The sequence below is a fragment of the Podarcis bocagei genome (genome assembly GCF_964188305.1).
Source record: "Podarcis bocagei genome assembly, chromosome: 7".
NCBI classification, from domain to species: Eukaryota; Metazoa; Chordata; class Lepidosauria; order Squamata; family Lacertidae; genus Podarcis; species Podarcis bocagei.
Genome location: NC_138132.1, coordinates 3,650,938 through 3,673,528, shown reverse-complemented (window position 1 = coordinate 3,673,528; position 22,591 = coordinate 3,650,938). Strand labels below are relative to the sequence as shown.

General features: G+C 50.3%; 2 protein-coding genes across 6 annotated transcripts in view; one reads left to right on the top strand and one right to left on the bottom strand.

The window, feature by feature from the left end:
- Positions 1–2,060: 2,060 nt before the first annotated feature.
- On the bottom strand, positions 2,061–21,653 carry LOC308590500 (F-box only protein 17-like). Of its 4 annotated transcripts, none has more exons than XM_081200603.1 (6): positions 21,609–21,653; positions 6,315–6,755; positions 4,649–4,760; positions 4,301–4,396; positions 3,683–3,818; positions 2,061–2,435 (listed from the first exon to the last, which is right to left on the bottom strand). In XM_081200603.1, exons 2-6 carry the CDS (start codon positions 6,637–6,639, stop codon positions 2,199–2,201), a joined length of 906 nt encoding a protein of 301 aa, XP_081056729.1. In that variant the 5' UTR covers positions 6,640–6,755; positions 21,609–21,653; the 3' UTR covers positions 2,061–2,198. The 4 variants fall into 4 exon arrangements, with proteins under 4 accessions (XP_081056729.1, XP_081056728.1, XP_081056727.1 ...); XM_081200602.1 differs by lacking the exon at positions 21,609–21,653 and adding an exon at positions 21,532–21,572; XM_081200601.1 differs by lacking the exon at positions 21,609–21,653 and adding an exon at positions 6,911–7,073.
- Positions 19,929–22,591, top strand: part of ACP7 (acid phosphatase 7, tartrate resistant (putative)) — a 33,449-nt gene continuing 30,786 nt past the window's right edge. The window contains exon 1 of one of the 2 annotated variants that reach the window (XM_081200493.1): positions 19,929–20,049. The gene's annotated coding sequence lies outside the window, so the exon portion shown is untranslated. Of the gene's footprint in view, positions 20,130–22,591 lie in introns of both variants that reach the window. The other variant, XM_081200494.1, reaches the window with a different exon arrangement.

Genomic DNA, 22,591 nt, shown 5'->3' with positions numbered 1-22,591 from the left:
GGAGTCACAAAGTCAGGGGTCCGAGGATCAGGAAGCAAGGAGTCACAAAGTCAAGGGTCCGAGGATCAGGAAGCAAGGAGTCACGAAGTCAGGGGTCCGAGGATCAGGAAGGAAGGAGTCACGAAGTCAGGGGTCCGAGGATCAGGAAGGAAGGAGTCACGAAGTCAGGGGTCTGAGGATCAGGAAGCAAGGAGTCACAAAGTCAAGGGTCCGAGGATCAGGAAGCAAGGAGTCACGAAGTCAGGGGTCCGAGGATCAGGAAGGAAGGAGTCACAAAGTCAGGGGTCCGAGGATCAGGAAGGAAGGAGTCACAAAGTCAGGGGTCCGAGGATCAGGAAGCAAGGAGTCACAAAGTCAAGGGTCCGAGGATCAGGAAGCAAGGAGTCACAAAGTCAACGGTCCGAGGATCAGGAAGGAAGGAGTCACGAAGTCAGGGGTCCGAGGATCAGGAAGGAAGGAGTCACGAAGTCAGGGGTCCGAGGATCAGGAAGGAAGGAGTCACAAAGTCAACGGTCCGAGGATCAGGAAGGAAGGAGTCACGAAGTCAAGGGTCCGAGGATCAGGAAGCAAGGAGTCACAAAGTCAGGGGTCCGAGGATCAGGAAGGAAGGAGTCACAAAGTCAAGGGTCCGAGGATCAGGAAGGAAGGAGTCACGAAGTCAAGGGTCTGGGAACAAGAAGGAAGGAGTCACGAAGTCAAGGGTCCGAGGATCAGGAAGGAAGGAGCAACGAAGTCAAGGGTCTGAGGATCAGGAAGGAAGGAGCCAAACACAGCAAGGCAGGGAACGTGTTACAGTGGCAAAGAGCCAAAGGGAAATGCTGACCTTACATCCCTTCCCGGCTCTTGCCACCAGGTGCAGCAAGTTATCAATCGGCCTCACCTGTGCGGCCTCGTCTTGCCTCTCCAAAACAAACTTAGGAAGGTCCCTGTCCTGCAAAGTCCTACTGGCCACAGGACCTGGCTCCTGCATGCACTCCTGACAAGGAATTTCTGTGGGCTGGAGGCTCTATGGTTGCCATATTGTCCTGTGTTTCCAAGGCATGTCCTTTTTTTCATGAGCAGTCTCATCATAGGGATCCACAGTTAAAACTAGAAGTCGGCAAATGTGTCCTAATTTTCTGCTCTTCGAAATATGGCAACCCCTAGCCGAGGACATTCGCCAACTTCTTTCCTCCCCTTTGCATTCACTCAAGTCTTACAGAGTGTGGATTCGTGGATTTTAATTGTCCTGGTTGTCTGTTGTGGTTTACTGTAAATTTTTTTTGTTATTGGGTACGGTCACCGTGGCCTTTTTTGTCTCAGGCATGGTCCCTAGTTAGATCTTGGATGGATCCTGCCCCAGAAGTGGGGGCAGAAGACTTTGAAAGGCCCATCTGGTCTGGTGGGGGAGGAGATATCCCATGCGCAGTGTCCTCCAGCCATCTCTTCCTACAGAAGTTTGTGGTCAACGGGCAATTTCCATTTTTCTTCCATTAGTGATCTGCTTGGCTGGGTGCCCAAAGAACAAACATTTTAATATTTTAAGACTAGCATGGTTGTCTTAAGAGAGAGAGCGGTTGCAGCAAGCGGAATATTCACAGTGTTTCAAAGAACCAGCCAAATCTTTTTAATATTTATTTATTGAGTGAGAGAGAGAGAGAGAGAGAGAGAGAGAGAGAGAGATATTATTATAGTAAATTGAAAAAAGAATAGAAACCAAAAAAATAGAATATAAAACATTTTAAAAAACAGCCTTTTCTCAAGGTCTCCAGCTGCCGCTTTGGGAGTCCCCGCTGGCCCCTTGTTTCTGGTGCGTCCCCCCTGGGACCCCCCTTGTCCTGACCACCGGGGCCCCCTTCTGGGAATCCTCTGATTCGCTGGAGAGGCTCATGGAATCCCTCGGATCACTTTCATTCTCCCCCCCCACCCGCTGTCCTCAGATTCTTCCCATTCGCTCTCCATCTCCTGTCTCCGCTGTGCCTCTGTCCCTGAACCCCTGACAAAAACATTTAAAAAAACAGCCTTTTCTCAAGGTCTCTTGTGAACTTGTTATTTTCAGAGTGCAAAAAACCCCCAGAACATTAGTTAAACAAGGATTATTTGATTTCACAGTAAAGGGGACCCAAGGGGTTTCTTTAATTCTCTCTATATATATTTAAAATGTTTAGGTTCCTAGGTCTCAAAACTCCTCCTTGCAAGCCATCAACGACGTCCTCTCATCACTTCAGGATTTTTCTCCACCTGGAAGAACGTGATCTGGGTGGAATATGTTTTGGCGGCAGCGAGAAAAACACCCTGGTGGGAGACCGCAGGGGCTCCGGCGAGAGTTTTACCAGCACCGTAGAGTTTGTGATGCGAGCCCCGTAATTCCTTTTCCAGAATCGTGTGTCTATCGCTATGTGCCAGAGCTGGATGTAGCGAACGCCGGGGCCGTAACTCCTGAACACGTGGGACACCTACAGAGGCAGAGAGAAGAGCAAAGAGTCAAGGAGAAGCACCCTTGGAAAGCAGAACACCTTAGAAAGCTTGCCACGGGTTTCTTGCGTTCTGCATCTTTTTTGCTTTAATTAAAGCCTTGCAGCGCTTCCTCCCGAGGCAAGGTTGGCCGATGTTGCTCTCCGTACAGCCGGTCTTCCTCTGTTAAAGAGATTTTTTTCATGGCGATACATGCAAGGTCACACCAGTGCCTGGACGGTTTAACAGGTAGTTTGGATTTCAAACAGTTTTGCAAGAGCAGGATTAAATAGTAAAAACTATTGTTGGTGTCTTTGCAGATAAGAGTGCTTCGCGATACAGAAGGCTACCTTAGAGTACATGATCGCCCTTATGTTTTGATGTACAGTGGCACCTCGGGTTACATACGCTTCAGGTTACATACGCTTCAGATTACAGACTCTGCTAACCCAGAAATAGTGCTTCAGGTTAAGAACTTTGCTTCAGGATGAGAACAGAAATCGTGCTCCGGCGGCGCGGCGCTAGCAGGAGGCCCCATTAGCTAAAGTTGTGCTTCAGGTTAAGAACAGACCTCCGGAACGAATTAAGTACTTAACCTGAGGTACCACTGTAGTAATTTACTTGTCCATTTTACTTCTGTTCAGCATCCATGTACACTCTGTACGAGCGATCTGAGTGCTAAGGTTTAGTGTTAAAACTAAGGGTACGTGGACAGTCTTGAAGGCGTTTTATCGCCTTGCAGATGGTTATAGCGTTTAACAGGCTATGCGAGGCTGCAAAGCAATCAATGGTGGAGGCTCCCGTTCCTGAAAGGGATGTGAATTTGCCCGTTCTGTCCCCTTCAATGCTCCCATTTAAAATAACAAGATAATAACACCAAGATCATGGGTTTGTTCCCTGTGCCCTATAAAGCAGCCACACTTCGGGGAGAGTGGTAAACCTGGCAATGAATGGAGCCGGAATTCAGAATAAGTCTGTTTTAAGGAGCAATCGTTGGATCACCCAGTTTTAACTGAATGCTCTGACTTTATTATAACTAGCTCCAAAGTAATCTTACCTGACACTTGTATTTAGACTTTTGCTGTTTTGGCTGCTATGCCACTTTAGTGCACTATTAACTCTGCCTCCACCCCCCAGGTTTTGGCTTTGCATCTGCATTTGGATCAGTAATATTCCCATGCAGCCATTTGGCACCTACGATCTTTCATCCCAAAAGGAAGGAAAACAGGCCTTGGATATCAAATAACACCTTTTGATACTGGCCGTTGTTCCACTGCAGAATGGGTTTCGGATTAGCGTTGAATTTGGCAATTACTGACCAATCCGCTGCCAGGAGCTCCACACGGATTTTGTATCTGCAGCCGCAGTCTTCCCGGGCACCCCACCTGAAAGGGATGGCGGAGAGGATGGGGTACAGCCAAGGCAGCGAAAGGAATGGAGCATACCTGAAGGAGCGTCTCCACCCCATCATTCTACCCAGACACTGAGGTCCAGCACCGAGGGCCTTCTGGCGGTTCCCTCACTGCGAGAAGCCAGGTTACAGGGAACCAGGCAGAGGGCCTTCTCGGTGGTGGCACCCATCCTGTGGAATGCCCTCCCACCAGATGTCAAAGAGAAAAACAACTACCAGACTTTTAGAAGACATTTGAAGGCAGCCCTGTTTAGGGAAGCTTTTAATGTTTGATGTCTTACTGTATTTTAATATTTGGTTGGAAGCCACCCAGAGTGGCTGGGGAAGCCCAGCCAGATGGGTGGGGTATAAGTAATAAATTATTATTATTATTATTATTATTATTATTATTATTATTATTATTATTATTATTATGTAGGCTAATTCTCGGGAGATCAAAAGAAGAGTAGAGCTCACCAGTCACAGATAATAACATCAGGTTGACAGGTATCCATGAGCTCCTCCGGAAAACCTTCTTTCAGAAAATCAATCAGCTGTGATTTTACACACCACCTGGGCGGGTGGGGGACAATAAAGACATTAATGCTGTGTTTACAGCGCTTTGGGCTCCTTGCATCTTCCAGAAAGATGGCATCATTACAGAAACACAAAGCAGCTAAGAGTTTGTGACCTGTAAGGAAATAGGGAACTCAGAGAGGAGAAACTGGCTGTGCCGCCAGCTGCAGTTAAAAAGGATGTCCCAGGCCACAGGGAAATGGAGCTGCCAAAATCAATGGGATTGGGACGTCTCCCACATTGACTCACGGGTATGATGAGGCAAAGCAAGTCTGGACCTCTGCGCCTTCCACATGCTGTCTGTTCTCTTCCACTCTCCACCCATTCTCTCCGTTCAGCACCACCCAGTGTTGAAACTGTTCTGTGGGCACAATAACGGGTATCAGTGGAGATGTCGTTTTCGGATGCAAAGTGCGAGGGCTCATCCACACTAATTTCCTCCATACTTTCTAGGTCCATTCTTTCCTGGATGCTGCCTGTTTTTGTTTCCTCCCCCTGCTGCTCTCCCTACAAAGAAACACTCTCGGCAATCCGTGGAAGACCTGAATCGCCGTTTGTTCCGATTCAGCATTAAAGAGCGGATCTTCCTGGGAAAAATAAAAAAATTCCTTCCAGTAGCACCTTAAAGACCAACTAAGTTAGTTCTTGGTATGAGCTTTCGTGTGCATGCACACTTCTTCAGCACACGAAAGCTCATACCAAGAACTAACTTAGTTGGTCTTTAAGGTGCTACTGGAAGGATTTTTTTTTATTTTGACTATGGCAGACCAACACGGCTACCTATCTGTAACTGGAACTTCCTGGGAAAGGTAGTAGCGCAAAACCAACAAACAGAACGGCTTGGAAACAAAGCGGGGAAACGCAGAATTGTGCCTAGAAAGCTTGGAGTAAAAAGTAAATGGGAATGAGCCCCAAATTGGCATAGGAATGTAGGAATGGGTGTCATAGGAATGCAGACTGGATTATTGTAACTCGCTCTACGTGGGGCTACCCTTGAGACTGACCCAGAAACTCCAGCGGGTGCAGAATGCCGCGGTGAGACTCCTTACGGGGTCTTCGCTGCGAGCTCACATTCACCCGGTGCTATACCAGCTGCACTGGCTCCCAGTGGGGTACAGGATCAGGTTTAAGGTGCTGGTTTTAACCTTTAAAGCCCTATACGGCCTAGGACCCTCGTACCTACGGGACCGCCTCTCCTGGTATGTCAGACAGAGGAACCTACGGTCTACAAATAAAAACATCCTGAAGGTCCCAGGCCACAGAGAGGTTAGGTTGGCCTCAACTAGGGCCAGAGCTTTTTCGGCTGTGGCTCCAATCTGGTGGAACGCTCTGTCACAAGAGACTAGGGCCCCGCGGGACCTGACATCTTTCCGCAGGGCCTGCAAGACAGAGCTGTTCCACCAGGCCTTTGGTCAGGGCGCAGCCCGACTCCTTCCTCTGGCAATCTGCACAGAATTTTGCTTAACGGTTGCCATCAATTTGATTTTAATTAATTTTTATAATGAAATGTTTTTAGAATGTTGTATTATTTGATTGTTGTTAGCCGCCGTGAGCCCGGCTTTGGCTGGGGAGGGCGGGATATAAATAAAATGTATTATTAGTATTATTAAGAGCCTGGCCGCTGGATCAGGCCCAAAGCTCATCTAATCCAGCATCCATGAGTACAATGAACTACCAGGACTCATAATGCTTCTGCTTGGGAGGACAGGACATCATGGCTTAATAGCTGTTTTTAGCTCCTGCTTTGGAAAGCGTTGAGAACTGCCTCTGGGAATGCGCAGAGTACGTCTCCTCACCCCACAATCCCAACAGTGTCTCTGATTAGAGTGCCAGCATTGGAAGGGAAAAGTTCTGGGCTTTAGACTTCCCTGGGACCCACCTGCCTCCCACCTGCCTGACCCATCAGCTCCCTCACCTGTCCCACAGGGATTCTTGATCAGGTTCCTCCCAAAGGGCCGCAGGACCCCCACTCGGCTGCAGTCCATTCGGGGGCATCGTTGGGCAGCTTCAATGGCGTCGTGCATGCCCGGGTCCCTCTCCCACTGAAGTTTCCAGACGGTGGGCCTGTCAATTAGGTCCCTCCACCTGCAGCAGACCAGGCGGCAGCGGGTCACCAGTGTCCGCGCAGGAACCCAGCTCAGGATCAGCTCCAGCAGTTCCTCGGGCAACGGGTTCAAATCCACCAGGCACTGGATTTCCATTCCGTCGGTGGAAGCGCTCTTGCTTTTTAGAAGCCCCATGCCTGGTCTCTCACTGCGGTCAAGTTTCGGAAATAAAAGTTGAAGACGTTTTAAACTAAAATGCCCTGGGATGGAGGCCTGTTCTTCTCCTCCATCCTCCCGGGAGTGGTGTTACCCTGGAAAGGGAAAAAAACCTGAGGCTGCTTTCTTGCTGCGATAATTAAGAGTGAACTGGAGTACAGAAAACAAATTCAAGCTTGGTTCTCCCACCCGCCCAGAAGCAAAGTGATGCCTGCTTGTTTCTTTTCTTGCAGAAACCAGGTTTCTCTACCTTTTCCATCGCAGGCTCTTTGCACCCAGAGGAGCAGGCAGCACTCTCCCTTTGCGCGCCCAGGGACCGCTCCTTCCGCAAAAACAAACCGCGCCTGGAGGAAGAGCAGTGGAAAGGAAGCGAAGCCGGCCGGACCTGGTTCCCGTGTAGACAGGATAAGCCAATCAGCGGGCCTTGGAACGCCAAGCGGGCAGGCAGGAATTCAACCGGTGGAGCTTCCTCGTGCGCCACGCGCTGGGGAAAGAGCGGCGGCGGGGAGAATGCAAACTTTGTTTTTTTTAAAAGATATTTTATTAAAGTTTCAAAATTATAACAAAACAAATGAAAAAATAAAAAAGAAACAAACCTAGAAAATAAAAACAATTAAAAAACACATTAATTTTCATAACATATCTTCATACACTTATTTCCCCAGACCTCCTCATCCCTCCCTTTTTTGTATTCCAGTTCAATTTGTTAGCAAATCCTTACCATCAAGTTTTTACCCTATTCTAATCTTTCATTACATTACCTTACTCTATTCTCCTCATTGTCTTATAAAAAACCTTAACCTAAATCTTATTTTTGATAACTTCTCTTAACCGTTATATTCTTTCCTAATCCCTTAAACTTTTATACCAGAGCCAAGCAATTTCATTTCATGCATCCTTCTAATATTCATCAATTATATAAAATTGTTATGTACTGAGTTGAATAGGATCCAAACTGCAGCAGTCTGATTGGTCCTAGAACAATAGGATCCAAATTGCAGCAGTCTGATTGGTCCTAGAACAATAGGATTCAGAATGCAGCAGTCTGATTGGCTTACAGTAGAATTCCAGAATTAACCAATCATGTGCAGCCCATTGTGTAAATAATGTATATAAAGCAGATACTTTGAGGGGACTTTCATTCATTCCTCCTCACCACTATGAGCTGAATAAAGAGCATGAAATCACTTTGCGACTCGTGAGTATATTTCACTGGCGACGAAGTTGGGATCCCGCTGAGCTGACTGCCACACGCAGCACTGCCACCTGCCGCATCGCTGCCTCGCACCGTGTATCCAGGCTTCAGCTCCGGGACACAAGGAACTCAGAATGGCAACCGACAGCAGCTTCTCGCCGTTCAACCCAGCATCTGGAGACTGGGAAGCGTACGCCTCCCGTTTCACCTTCCTTCTAGAAGCCAAAGGGGTCACCGATGAAGAAGACGCCAAGAAGATGTCAGGAAAAAGCACCAAGGCAAAAGCCAGCTCCAGATGGCTGGAATGCAAAACAGGATGTTGTGTTTTGCAGATGTACTGTTGGGGAAAAGGTGGAGCCTATTCTCTGTACTGAGCACCGGATGTTAGCTCAGAGTGTCATGTGACCTGTGCTGGAAGTACAGGGGAGGAGTTGTGTCTCTTCTGCTAGAGTCAGGAGGGTACAGACACGTTTTCTATGGACTGCTGAGTGACAGGAATAAACATGTAAAAAGGACTCCTGTCTGTCTCATTTCTCCTCCCTGGGAGAATGCAGGGAGGGAGAGAGAAGCAGAGGGTGTGTTCTATCTCACGTCTAATGAGAAGAATCGCCGGGTTTGTTTACCTAGCCTGCCGGGGGTCGCAGACGGAAGGTAGACACAGTATCTCGCTCAATTGCCTTGGGGGAGGCCAGGTACCTCACTGTGAGCGAAGATACTAACATATGGTAGCAGAGGATGGTTGCGATTCATCGGACATCTGCATGAGAGGCAGGTGGATTGTCCTCCTCTGCTCCAGGGAGAAGGCAAGCGTCTGACAGAAGCCAGAGGCTGAACAGACCCAGAGGAAAGTGTTTCCAAGCAACGGAGATCAAGGTATGCTGCATTTCGGGCTAAAAGTGTGAACGCAGGTTGATAAATTCCCTGGTTCATGGGAGCTCTGCGTTTGAAAAACAAAAGCTCCGGAAGGAAAGGCCTGCAGCTCAAAGCTGAAGCCTGCATTCCACAAATTCCTGTGGTTAAAGATAAGAAGTCCTGAATTCACTCTTGCTAAGTAACGATAGTGGAAAGTTACTGGCAGAGGGGCTGGACTGTGAGCTTGAGAAAAGCAAAACAAAGCCACGGAATGTTTTGGCTACGCGTTTAAGAGCTCTTGGAGGGACTTTCCATAGCAGCCAGAGTTTAGCTGCCAGGTGCCAAAGAGCGTAAACAACTTGCAGTTTGCCTGCCTGAGAAAGAAAAAAAACGACTGTTGGATTTTACAGCTTGCTTGAAAGTGTGAGCCAGAGGCTTGGCTTCAAGATGGATGCCAAGAAAGGGGGAGGTTTGCCTTACCCACCTCCCTTAACCAATGACAATTATTCATCTTGGTCTGTAAAGATGAAGGCCCTGCTGCAGAATCAGAGGCTTTTTGATGTAATTGAAAACCCTATCCCTGCAGCACCAACCGGAGGTTGGGAGTCACGGAACGTGAGGGCCAGGACTGCTATAATTCTGTGTGTCTCAGATCAGCAGCTTGTGCATATCCAGCATTTACAAAATGCGAAAGAGGTTTGGGACACGCTGCGTACAACGCATCAGAGAGATGCTGGTTCTTCAGCGTTGCTGTATTTTGAGAAGTTGACCAATCTGAGACTTGCGCCTGATGGAGATGTTCAAGCGCACCTGACAGAGATGAAGTTTCTGCGTCAACAGATGGTGGAACGCAATTTCCGTCTTCAGGAGGAAGTGTTTTGCTTCATGATGATAAACAGCCTTAACCGCACCTACAAGGTTGTTGCCAGTCAGCTTGGTTCCCTACCGGCCACGCAGCTAACCGCGGAGAGGGTGTGTGCTGTGGTCCTGAATGAACACGACAGACTTGCTGCGCTGGAAGTGAAGGACAGGGGGAGGGAAGAACAGAGTTCAAATCTCCCCACTGGTGGTGCTACTGGAGAGCATGGAGTAGCATTGAGCGCTGTCCAATGCTACAATTGTGGACAGACTGGGCATCTACAGCGGAGCTGTAGAAAGCCACGCCAGTCAAAAGGAGCAAAGAGCAGCTCTACGAAGCCTGAGGCGTCAGGCAAAAGCCGTACCAAGTACCAGGTGAAACCTGCAAAAGCTATGATGGCGAAAGGAACCACGCCAGATGTTGGGAACGCATTCATAATCGACACTGGATGTACAAAACATTTATGCCCGCACAGAGGACTGTTTTCGACGTTGAAGAAGCAAAGCTTCACTGTGAAACAGGCCAACGGTCAGGAATTGGAAGCGATCGGAATTGGGACTCTGTATCTTGAGAGTCTGAACCTGACTATAAGTGATGTTTACCTGGTTCCAGAACTGAGATTTAATCTGCTGAGTGTGTCGCAGATTGCAAAGAAAGGACTGAAACTGTCCTATGATGCTAAAAGCTGCAAGATCTACAAAGATGGAGAACTGTTTCTTACTGCCAAAGAGAAAGATGGACTGTATTTGTTGACTTTTGATCAAAGTGATTACATGAAATGTAATTCTTCTGATTCTAACGTAATCTCTCTTGCAGGTGTGACCAAGAGCGCCCGGAAGGTGCCGAAGGTCGACAGAGCTTTTCAGCGGGTGTATGCTGATGTGATTGGTCCTCTAGAACCATCTAGGGGCGGTGCAAAATATTACCTTTTGTGTGTGGATTGCTTCACTAATTATTCTTGGGTTTGTATGATGGAGAAACCACAAGAAACTTTAGAAAAGTTTCAGGAGTTTTGTGACAAGGTTAAAAATATGCATGATGCTAACATTGATTGTCTTTTCACAGATGAGAAGCAAATTTTTCTGTTACAGAAGTTTCAGAAGTTCCTGGATGGAAGAGGGATAGACCACAAAGTTGCTGTTTCGACCGAAGCGTGGAACAGGGGGGTCTGTGTTAGAGTGAACAAAGAATTGCAAAAGGGGATGAATGCGCAATTGCTGAGTTCACATTTGCCACATGAATATTGGGCCGAATCTCTAGCGTCCTATATTCATGTGTGGCTGAGAAAGGTCTCAACAGAGTTGGGATGTTCTCCTTTTGAGAAGCTGTTCAATAGAAAACCTTCTGTTGCCTATTTCAAGGTTTTCGGGTCTCATGTGAGAACAGAAGCTCCAGGTGGAGTAAAGAATGTCAGAGGCATTTTTGTGGGATATGAAAAGGGTCTCTACAGAGTAATTTTGTCTGAATCTGGTCAGGTGATTCTCACAAAGTTCCTAGACAGTGCTCCAGAGCAAGAGCGGGTTGTAGAACAAACATTTCCCACAGGTGGCAATTCAGATGATGATGATGATTTTTCTGATGTCACAGATTACAGTGGTACTGATGATGACACTGATAGCTCAGAGAGTTCAGTTGTAACAGTCATTGAGAGGAAATCTCACACAATGGATAGACCTTCACAGGTGAAGGAAGAACCACAGTTTGCCATTGCTACTGGTTCTCAACAAAGTCCAGAGGTTGAACCAGTGAGCACAGAGGATCAGAACCTCATACGCAGGTCTGAGAGAGTCACAAAGGGTGTACCACCAAAGAGGTACTCAAAAGAGTTTGCTAACTTAGCTGTTGCATGTGTTGCTATTGTTAACAACTCAAAGCAGGTTAAAGCAGTGTCTAAGTCAGAGACAAAGGCACAACAGAGAGGAGCTAGCCAAGGTAATGCAAAAGCACTCATTCCTTGGAAGCAGACAACCAGAGAGGTACACTGGTGAAACCAGTGGTGGGGAGTTCCAAGGGTGGAACTGAAACAACAGGGGACTGTTATATGTATAACAACTGTTTGTTCTCTTCTCTGGATCATGTTTTGCCTATTGATGCTTTTGGGGGAGGTTGTCAGGAAAAATCACCAAGGCAAAAGCCAGCTCCAGATGGCTGGAATGCAAAACAGGATGTTGTGTTTTGCAGATGTACTGTTGGGGAACAGGTGGAGCCTATTCTCTGTACTGAGCACCGGATGTTAGCTCAGAGTGTCATGTGACCTGTGCTGGAAGTACAGGGGAGGAGTTGTGTCTCTTCTGCTGGAGTCAGGAGGGTACAGACACGTTTTCTATGGACTGCTGAGTGACAGGAATAAACATGTAAAAAGGATTCCTGTCTGTCTCATTTCTCCTCCCTGGGAGAATGCAGGGAGGGACAGAGAAGCAGAGGGTGTGTTCTATCTCACGTCTAATGAGAAGAATCGCCGGGTTTGTTTACCTAGCCTGCCGGGGGTCGCAGACGGAAGGTAGACACAGTATCTCGCTCAATTGCCTCGGGGGAGGCCAGGTACCTCTGACTGTGAGCGAAGATACTAACAGAAGAGGGCGATATTCTTCAGCGTCTGCGGAGAGGAGACATTTGAAATCGCCCGGGCTCTCCTTGCACCTGAAGACGTCGCTACTGTTCCATACAAAACTATAATGGAACAGCTGAAGGGGCACTTTTCGCCGCAGCCCTCAGTGGTCGCTCATCGAAATGCCTTCTACGCAAAGCGGCAAGCCCCTGGGGAAACCATAACTGGGCTTGTGACCTCTCTCCGCCAAGCTGCCCGGTTCTGCAACTTCTCAGAGCTGGAGAACATGCTTCGTGACCGCCTCGTCGGTGGCCTGAAGGATGAGAAGCTGCAACGACGCCTCTACGCCAAGAAGGACCTAACGTTCCAGGTCGCTCTGGAGGAGGCCCTGGCAACGGAAGCTGCCAAGAGGTCGACGCAAGAGGCACGGCCGAGCCTGCCATCCCAACCGAGGGTCCACCACGAAGACCTCACCGACGACTCAGGGTCCGACAGGGAGGAGGTGCACCGAGTACAGCAGCTCACTCAAGCAGCGCACAGACCACAGCTGCCTCGACGAGGAGGAAACTGTGCAAGCTGCGGGGAGAGTCACGAGAGGACCTGCCGTTTCCGCAACGCAGAGTGCAGGCAGTGCAGAAAATTGGGACACATCGCCCGGGTGTGTCGAGCTCGGCCCACCCGACGCCAGGCATCAGATGACCAATCCAAGAGCCCCAGGTCCCGGGGCCCAACGCACCAAGGCAACTCTACGGAGCTCACGGACTTCCAGGTATACCAGTTGCCCCACCCCAACGTAGAGAAAATTTATGTAGAGGTACAGATAGAGGGGGCCCCATGCCGCATGGAGCTTGACACGGGTTCAACTCTATCCATAATCTCGGCAAGGACCTTAAGGAAACTGTGTCCTACTGGGGGTCCCAAACTCAGGCCGGCCCCATTCACCCTCCGGGACTTCCAGAAACGTAAGGTCCCCACAATGGGGGTGGGGACCTTCAGGGTGCAATACCGAGGGCAGACGCGGCAACTGGACTTGCTCGTGGTCAAGGGCCCCTACATTAGCTTACTCGGATTGGCATGGTTTGGACCACTGGGGCTAGCCATCACCGGGGTGAACCACACTACCTTACAAGTGGACGTGGACGCCATCTGCAAGGAATTTCCAGGGGTTTTCGATGGGAAATTGGGACAGTATAAGGGCCCCCCATTGCTCTACAGCTTGACCCCGCAGTACGACCGGTCAGGCTCAAAGCCCGCCGGGTCCCGTTCGCCCTGAAACCCCATATAGACGAGGAATTGGACCGGCTCGTGGAGCAAGGAGTGCTGGAGCCGGTGCCTAATGCCCCCTGGGAAACCCCAATCGTCACACCCGTCAAGCCTAATGGTTCGGTCCGCATCTGCGCAGACTACAAATGTACCATAAACAAGGCCCTCACGGCCCATGCATACCCAGTGCCAGTGGTCAGCCATGTCCTTGCCACCCTTGCCGGGTCGAAATTTTTTGGCAAGCTGGACTTGGCCCAAGCATATCAACAGCTGCCAGTAGATGAGGCCACAGCAGAAGCACAGACGATTGTGACGCACAGAGGAGCGTTCAGGGTAAAGCGGCTGCAATTCGGGGTCAGCGTGGCACCAGGCATATTCCAGAATCTAATGGACTCGCTCCTTAAAGGGATTCCTGGCGTCACCCCCTTCTTCGATGATGTGTTGATTGCCGGGCCCACACCAGAGGAGTTTGAGGACCGCCTCCGCACCGTTCTGCACCGTTTCCAGACGGCGGGTCTCAAGGTGAAGCGGGAAAAATGTCTACTAGGAGTGCCTCAGGTGGACTTTCTGGGATTTATGGTGGACGCAGAAGGGGTCCACCCGACTGTGGGCAAGGTACGGGCCATTTGTGATGCCCCAGCACCCAAGAGCAAGACTGAACTTCAGGCCTTCTTGGGACTATTGAACTTTTACCATTCCTTCCTTCCCCACAAGGTGGCGGTAGCAGAGCCCCTACACAGACTCCTGGACAAGCGGGCCCCTTGGGTGTGGGGCCAGCGCCAGGAGGCTGCATTCCAGGCAGTCAAGGACTTGCTTGTCTCAAACTCGGTCTTGGCACACTTCGACGAGAGGCTGCCGGTGGTGCTAGCATGCGACGCCTCGCCCTATGGCATTGGCGCTGTCCTGGGACACCAACTCCCAGATGGAAGAGAGGTACCGGTGGCATACTTTTCCCAGACACTCAACGCAACCGAGTGGAACTACTCGCAAATAGACAAGGAGGGTCTGGCAATCGTGAAGGGAGTAAAAAAATTCCATGATTTCTTGTACGGGCGGCCCTTCACCGTGGTGACTGACCACAAGCCGTTGCTTGGCTTGTTTGCCCCCGAAAAGCAGACCCCCCAAGTGCTGTCTCCTCGCGTCCTCAGGTGGTCAATTTTCCTTGCCAGCTACCAGTATGCACTGATTCACCGCCCGGGGAAGGCAATGGGCCATGCGGACGCCCTCCGCAGGCTACCACTACCAGAAACAGGCCCCGACCCAGCACCTGCACAAGAGGTTATGAGCCTGGAGCTGCTTCCCGACCGCCCCATTCAGGCACAAGAAGTTGCACACCATTCCAAGAAAGATAGGGTTATCTCCCGGGTCCTGGACTGGGTATGGAGGGGATGGCCCAGCAGCAGCCCTGGGCCAGAATTCGCTGGCTACACAACCCGCAAACATGAACTGTCGGCCCACAAGGGGTGCCTGTTATGGGGAAGCAGGGTCGTTCCCCAGCCCCTCTGCGAAAGGGTCCTCACAGCCCTACATGAGACACACCCAGGGGTAGTAAGAATGAAGGCCCTTGCCAGGAGTTATGTGTGGTGGCCAGGGATCGACGGAGAGATAGAGGCCTGGGTCAAACACTGCCAGGCCTGCCAAGAATCCCGCCCAGATCCCCCAAGGGCCCTAGTCCAGTCCTGCGAGTCCGCCCGAGCACCATGGCCACGCCTGCATGTGGACTTCGCTGGCCCCTTTCAGGGGAAAACATTCTTCATAGTGGTGGACTCCTACACCAAATGGCTGGAAGTCGCACTGGTACCGTCCACTTCCACGTCCGCAGCCATCCGGGTACTACGCAGGCTGTTTTCAAACCATGGGCTCCCTGACACTCTCGTCTCAGACAACGGGACTGCATTTACGTCAGGAGAATTCCAAACCTTCACAACGCAGAACGCCATCTGCCACATCCGTTCGGCGCCGTTCCACCCTGCCACCAATGGCCAAGCAGAACGCATGGTGCGGACCACCAAGGACACCCTTCGCCGCATGACGCAAGGGGATTGGGAGTACCGCCTTGCCACATTCCTCCTAGCACAGCACAGCACCCCCAGCTCAACGACTGGCCGGAGCCCCGCTGAACTACTAATGGGTCGGCGCCTTGCAATCAGATTGGACCGCCTTCACCCCGATAGAGCTCAGGATGAGGTAGTGGTGGGGGAAGGCAGGAACCACCGGACCTTCAAGGCCCAGGACCCAGTGTACGCAAAGAATTTTGGGGCAGGCCCAGCATGGGGACCCGCCACAGTCACCAGGGTCACTGGCCCCGTGTCGTACGAGGTGCTAACGGATGGGGGGCAATGCTGGTGCCGCCACTGCGACCAGATACGGCGACGATTCCCAGGAGAAAACCAGGAGGAAGAAAGGTCAGAGGAGTCCCAAGGGAACAGAGGGGCAGTGAGGCCCATAGACCAGGAGGGGCCAGCAGGAGAGGCAGAATCAGTAAACACAGAGAGGGCCCGCGAGGCCGAAAGGACACCGGAACCAGAACCACGACTGAGTGAGCCGGTTGCGCCAGACCAAACAGGCCCATCACAGCCAGCATCCTTGGAACACGAGCCAGAACCTGAACCCCAGACCAGGGAACACCATAGGCCGCAACGCACACGTAGGCCGCCGGCATACCTTGAGGACTATGAATGCGACCTCCCGGGCAGGACTGGAACTTAGAGGGGAGGGGTGTTATGTACTGAGTTGAATAGGATCCAAACTGCAGCAGTCTGATTGGTCCTAGAACAATAGGATTCAGAATGCAGCAGTCTGATTGGCTTACAGTAGAATTCCAGAATTAACCAATCATGTGCAGCCCATTGTGTAAATAATGTATATAAAGCAGATACTTTGAGGGGACTTTCATTCATTCCTCCTCACCACTATGAGCTGAATAAAGAGCATGAAATCACTTTGCGACTCTGAGTATATTTCAAAAATAGTCCTAATAACAAAAAATAAAAGTCTTCATCCAACGTCCCTTCCCCCAGGTCCCGGGTTTGTCAGTCCATTTATCCCATTAAGCTGGCACATTAACCTGGTGATCTTATATCCGAGCCTCGAGAATGCAAACTTTGGAAGCCACCCGCACCATTCAAATAACCATTCGCTCCAAACCAAGGCGTGCATTAAAACAAGGCAGTGTTGTTGTTTAGTCGCTTAGTCGTGTCCGTGACCCCCTTTTTTATTTCAAAAAAGGAAAAAGGTCTGTTAAGCGTATTGAGTTGCGCAGCGATAGGGCCCAGTTCAGTCTACCTTGCAGGGTGACTTCCAGGATATATACACCATACATATGTTGTCTGAAAGACCTGGTAACTGAGGGATAATCCAGGTGGCAGCTTGTGTCTGTGTAAACTGGGACCCTAAAACAGGAAAAGCATAGTCTTTATTAGTGGTCAGCAAACGTTTTCAGCAGGCAGCTGTCCCTCAGACCTTCTGGGGGGGGGGCTGGACTATATTTGGGGGGGGGATGAATGAATTCCCATGCCCCACAAATAACCCAGAGATGCACTTTAAATAAAAAGACACATTCTACTCATGTAAAAACACGCTGATTCCCGGACCGTCCGCGGCCAGGAGGGGGGCTAATTATTCCTCCTTCCTCTTCTGGGTCTGGCAAGACTGCTGTTTCCCCCCCCCTAACTTGTACTTGCTGCCATACTGGGCACAGTTTGGCACGGCACGGGTAATCACAGTTCTACTTTTCCTAAGCCATGGGGGACGGTCAGGAACTTCACATAAGTGTTGGTGTCTATTTTTCATCAGGTTTTTTTAAAATCCTCAATCTTCTCCCTTTCTGGCATCTTTCCAGTTTTTTTTCTTCTTCAGGAAACATCGCAGGGGGGTCATGGGAGTTGTTTACTGCTTTTACTCCATGACCCTGGGACCCTGGAACACTGGGACACCCCATCCTCCTAACATCATTTCTCTCACTCAGTCACAGACCAAACGTCTCACATTCACTGGAGTGTCCTCACACGCACATTCAGAAAAACCCATGCACCTCCCTCAATCCCCTTTTTACCAAAACCAACCGGCAGCGCTTCACGACTTTGACCGGGGCCCAAGAGCACCTTTTTTTTCCTGCTTTTCTGGGCAAAACCAACAACCAACCACAACCGGCAGTGCTTTGACTTCGACCGGGGCCCAGCAGCACCCTTTTTGCTGCTTTTCTGGGCAAAACCAAAACCAGTGGCACTTCTACCCTGCTGGCGGAGCTGATCAAACTCTCTTTTTGCTCCCACCTATACCCTGTGGAGCCTACCTTTTTCCTCGAGGTACCTTCCTTTGGCCGTTGCTTTTTCTCCGGTCCTTGCAGTGTGTCCACTCAGGAACGGGTGGCAATTCCTCCCACGAACTTGGCAGGCTGTGCACTGGAACTGCTGACGCCGATCCGAGCTGTTCACCACAGGGACGCCTTGGACCCACATCCCTTATCCTCCTGGCCAATGCACCAAGAAATGTAGCCTTATGAGGCTTTGCCCTCGGGTGGGAAAAATATTGCGCCTGGGAAAGGGAAGTGGGAGTCAACAGACACTCAAGGAATAGTTTCGGAGAAAAGGCTTTTATTTCTACCATCCATGAACTGGTAGAAGGAGCAAGTGTGATAAGTCACAAAAAGCATGCACAAAGTTCACAGTCATGTGCACAAGCATATATACCCCTTTCCAGTTCCCTCCCCCTTTCTCCTCCCTCAGGAGTCCTGCCCCATGTTGAGGTTCCTGAGCATGTACAGAAAGCTGTCTTGGGACTATTGTGGACTCTTGGCAGGAAAGGGGGTGAGGGGGTTTCAGTGTGTTCCCGTTGTTTCATTCCCGGAGAGAAAGCAAGTTGCAATGTGGTTCTGAGAAAGGCCTGAGAAGACAATGGGCTCCGTTCTCTACCTTGTTGCAATCTTTTTAGTTACAGCAAGCGGAATGTTTCTGATGCTTAGCTGCGGAGAAAATGATTTTGAAAAGCTTTGAGAAGCTTTGAGCCTGCTTGGGGGGGGGGTGTGACTTCGGGCCTAGGTGAGGTCACCTGTCCTCACCTTCCTTCAGTCAGCAAACGTTTGCAGCAGGCAGCTGTCCCTTAGACCTTCTGGGGGGCCGGACTATATTTTTTTTTTGGGGGGGGGATGAATGAATTCCCATGCCCCACAAATAACCCAGAGATGCATTTTAAATAAAAAGACACATTCTACTCATGTAAACACACGCTAATTCCCGGACTGTCTGCGGGCCAGATTTAAAAGGCGATTGGGCTGGATCCGGCCCCCGGGCCTTAGTTTGCCTACCCATGGTCTTAATCAAGCCAGTTAGTTTCCCGGCCCAATTCAAAATGCTGTTTTTGACTTATAAAGCCTTGAAGGACTCACAACCGCAATTCCTCAAGGACCGCTTCTCTCCATACCCAGACCCCAAGATCATCTTGACATGATGACAAACTTGACATGAGCCAACAGTGTGACGCGGCAGCTAAAAAAGCCAATGCAATTCTGGGCTGCATCAATAGGAGTATAGCATCTAGATCAAGGGAAGTAATCGTGCCACTGTATTCTGCTCTGGTCAGACCTCACCTGGAGTACTGTGTCCAGTTCTGGGCACCACAGTTCAAGAAGGACACTGACAAACTGGAACGTGTCCAGAGGAGGGCAACCAAAATGGTCAAAGGCCTGGAAACGATGCCTTATGAGGAACGGCTAAGGGAGCTGGGCATGTTTAGCCTGGAGAAGAGGAGCTTAAGGGGTGATATGATAGCCATGTTCAAATATATAAAAGGATGTCACATAGAGGAGGGAGAAAGGTTGTTTTCTGCTGCTCCAGAGAAGCGGACACGGAGCAATGGATCCAAACTACAAGAAAGAAGATTCCACCTAAACATTAGGAAGAACTTCCTGACAGTAAGAGCTGTTCGACAGTGGAATTTGCTGCCAAGGAGTGTGGTGGAGTCTCCTACTTTGGAGGTCTTTAAGCAGAGGCTTGACAACCATATGTCAGGAGTGCTCTGATGGTGTTTCCTGCTTGGCAGGGGGTTGGACTCGATGACCCTTGTGGTGTCGTCCAACTCTATGATTCTATGATTCTATCTTCTGTTGCCCTTGGAGGGGGGCCCCCAAGAGAGTGGAGACCTAAGCTAGAGGTTGCTTAGCTTGCACGTAAATCCGGCACTAGCCCCCCAAAAAGAGGACGTGTCCGGGATTTCCCGGGCGCTGCGCAAAGAAGAAACCCTTTCCTCTGCCCCCCCCCAAAAGATGCAAAGCGAGACCCAGCGGCCGTAGCTGCTGTCACCTTCCATTCTGGGGGCGGGGAGGGAGACGGGGTCCGGTGCTGCCCAATCGCAGCCACTCGCGGGCCGGGCCAGCCGTGCTCCTCCTTCTGCATCGCAGGGGGGTTGGACTAGATGACCGTAGGAGATCCCTTCCAACTCCTCTGAGCCTCTGGCTCTCGGCTCCCCCTCAATGGAGAGCGCCAAAGGCTGCGAAAAGAACCAGGAAATCCGGTGCGCGGAGGTAGGCGCAGAGCGACGCGCTCCCTTCGGGGTGGGAGGATCTTTTCCCAGAGTCCAGAGAGCAGGAGGAGATCAGCCCCGGGCTTCCTTGCGATCGCAGGGACCTGCTGCTCGCCTTTGCTCTCCTCCAGCGCGCAGGGGCGTCGGGCACAGGTCAGTGCTGGCAGGCGCTCTGCACACGCTCAGGAACGCCACCCCGTCCGGATTTGCGGCTTGATTTCCAGAAAGGAGAGGTGCCGGGGCTCAAGGCTGCCTGGGGAAGGTGGGGTTGGGGGAGATCCCATGTCTTCTGTTCCGTACGCTCCCAGATTTAGCTCGCTAACCCCGGATACTGTGGGCTTCGGGGCTTTCGTATGGGGTCGCCTAATAATAATAATAATAATAATAATAATAATTTATTTATACCCTGCCCATCTGGCTGGGTTTCCCCTGCCACTCTGGGCGGCTTCCAACAGAATATCAAATTACAGTAACCTATTAAACATTAAAAGCTTCCCTAAACAGGGCTGCCTTCAGAGGTCTTCTAAAAGCCTTCTATCTGAGATGCTGGAGTGCTGCTGCCAGTCAGTGTAGAGCAGCCTTCCTCAGTCTGGGGCGGATGGGAGTTGTGCGCTAAAACGTCCAGGGGGCACCAGGTTGGGGAAGGCCGCTGTAGACACGCCTGAGGGCCAGTGGGCTGATTTGGTATACCCGGCGTTTTGCCCAAAGATGCTTTGGCATCTCATGGCGTGTGTGTTTGTTCGGTTGGCGAGCTTAGTTCCCCAATTGTGCTAATGTAAGATACACAAAGGGGACGCGGGTGGCGCTGTGGGTTAAACCACAGAGCCTAGGACTTGCTGATCAGAAGGTCGGCGGTTCGAATCCCCCCAAGAGGTGAGCTCCCGTTGCTTTGTCCCTGCTCCTGCCAACCTAGCAGTTCGAAAGCACGTCAAAGTGCAAGTAGATAAATAGGTACCGCTCCAGCGGGAAGGTAAACGGCGTTTCCGTGCGCTGCTCTGGTTCGCCAGAAGCGGCTTAGTCCTGCTGGCCACATGACCCGGAAGCTGTACGCCTGGCTCCCTTGGACATTAAAGCGAGATGAGCGCTGCAACCCCAGAGTCGGCCACAACTGGACTAATGGTCAGGGGTCCCTTTACCTTTAAGATACACAATGGCCCAAGTCTATTTTGGGGTGCACACACCCCAGTTTCTTCCTTGTGGTGGGACGAAGGCAGCACACTTGAGAGTGTCTTGAGCCCCAAAGTGTAACTGGGGCCAGAACAATGCCAGGACATCTTATTGGGGTCTGGGGATATTATCTGGGGTGGTTCATATCCTCTTTTTGAGGGTGTAAATCCTGAGTTCCTTATTCCTGAGTTCGTGTATTGCACCTTGCCTTTTGAGCTTTTGACCAGAGAGAAAGCTGTCCCTGGAATGTGGCAGTCTCCCAGTGGCGTAGCGTGGGTTGTCAGCACCCGGGGCAAGGCAAGTAATTTGCGCACCCTAACCCGTGGATTTGCGCCCCCTAACCCCCAGATGTTGCGCCCGGTGCGGCCGGCCCCCCCTGCACCCCCCACGCTACGCCACTGCAGTCTCCTAATTGTTTGTGTGTTTCCTATCTTGGGGTGCAGGGATAAGTAAACTTGGATTCCTTACTCGGTCTGTTCCTTCAAATCTGCATCCAATAAGGGGATAAGATTAATTAATTAATTTGGGGTTTAGACACATCAGACCTGTTCCACATTTGTGAGAAATCCATCTTCCATTGTGACGGCAACTCAGAACTTGGAACTCCGTGTGCATTTACCACTTGCTAAAAACATTTTTGTTCAGACGAGATATGTAAAATGTGGGCATGTGTTCTAATCTGGTTTTAGTTTCTCGTGGGTTTTAATTTCATTTGAAAAGGTCTAGTTACTAGTTGTTTTAAACTGTTTTTATTGACAATTTTATCGTTTAATTCTCTCTATATAAAACAAATAAATGTTCACAAACTGGAACCAGGGACCAACATTAATATAGCCTTTCAGAGAACACGTGAATCTTAGAAGAGGTCCCTGCCCCAAAGAGCTTAAATAATAATTAAAAAACCCCACGACTGGAGAGATAACAAGGAGAAACCAGGAAGGCATTCTGTGATGATCTGACTTACAGGAAATGGGTCACCTGGTCTCCTCCCAGTCATTATCTGGTTGGTAAACATTTTCCAGGCGCTGCATTCACTTTAATGGCACCCTCAGCCTAGATTGGCTTTTCCCAAGGGTTGGACTTCCCCCTGATTTAAATTTGGACTCTCCCTTAATAACCGAAAATCCCGCCCTGTGCTATCTTTATGAGTCAGTGTTTCGGTGTGCACTGACCAATCGTCTCGGATCCCTGATACATACAGAGACATAATGGGCACCCTCCTCTCAAGCTGGGCATTTTGGTTGCGTTCCTGCCTCAGGAGCAGCGGTTCACATTATACCTGTTGCTGAGATGCCACGGGAGAATTAATTCCACGGCAGAGAGCCTTCAAATGGTTTTCTGTTTGGGTTGGGCAGGCAGATTTCATAGAATCTTAGAGTTGGAAGGGACCCGCAAGGGTCATCCAGTCCAACCCCCTGCAGTGCAGGGATCCTGCCCGCAGCTGTCCCTGGGTGAGTTCAAACCAGCAGCCTTCTGGTGAACAGCCAGCGCACTCGTTGCGTCATGAGATTCCACAGACAGTAAAGGT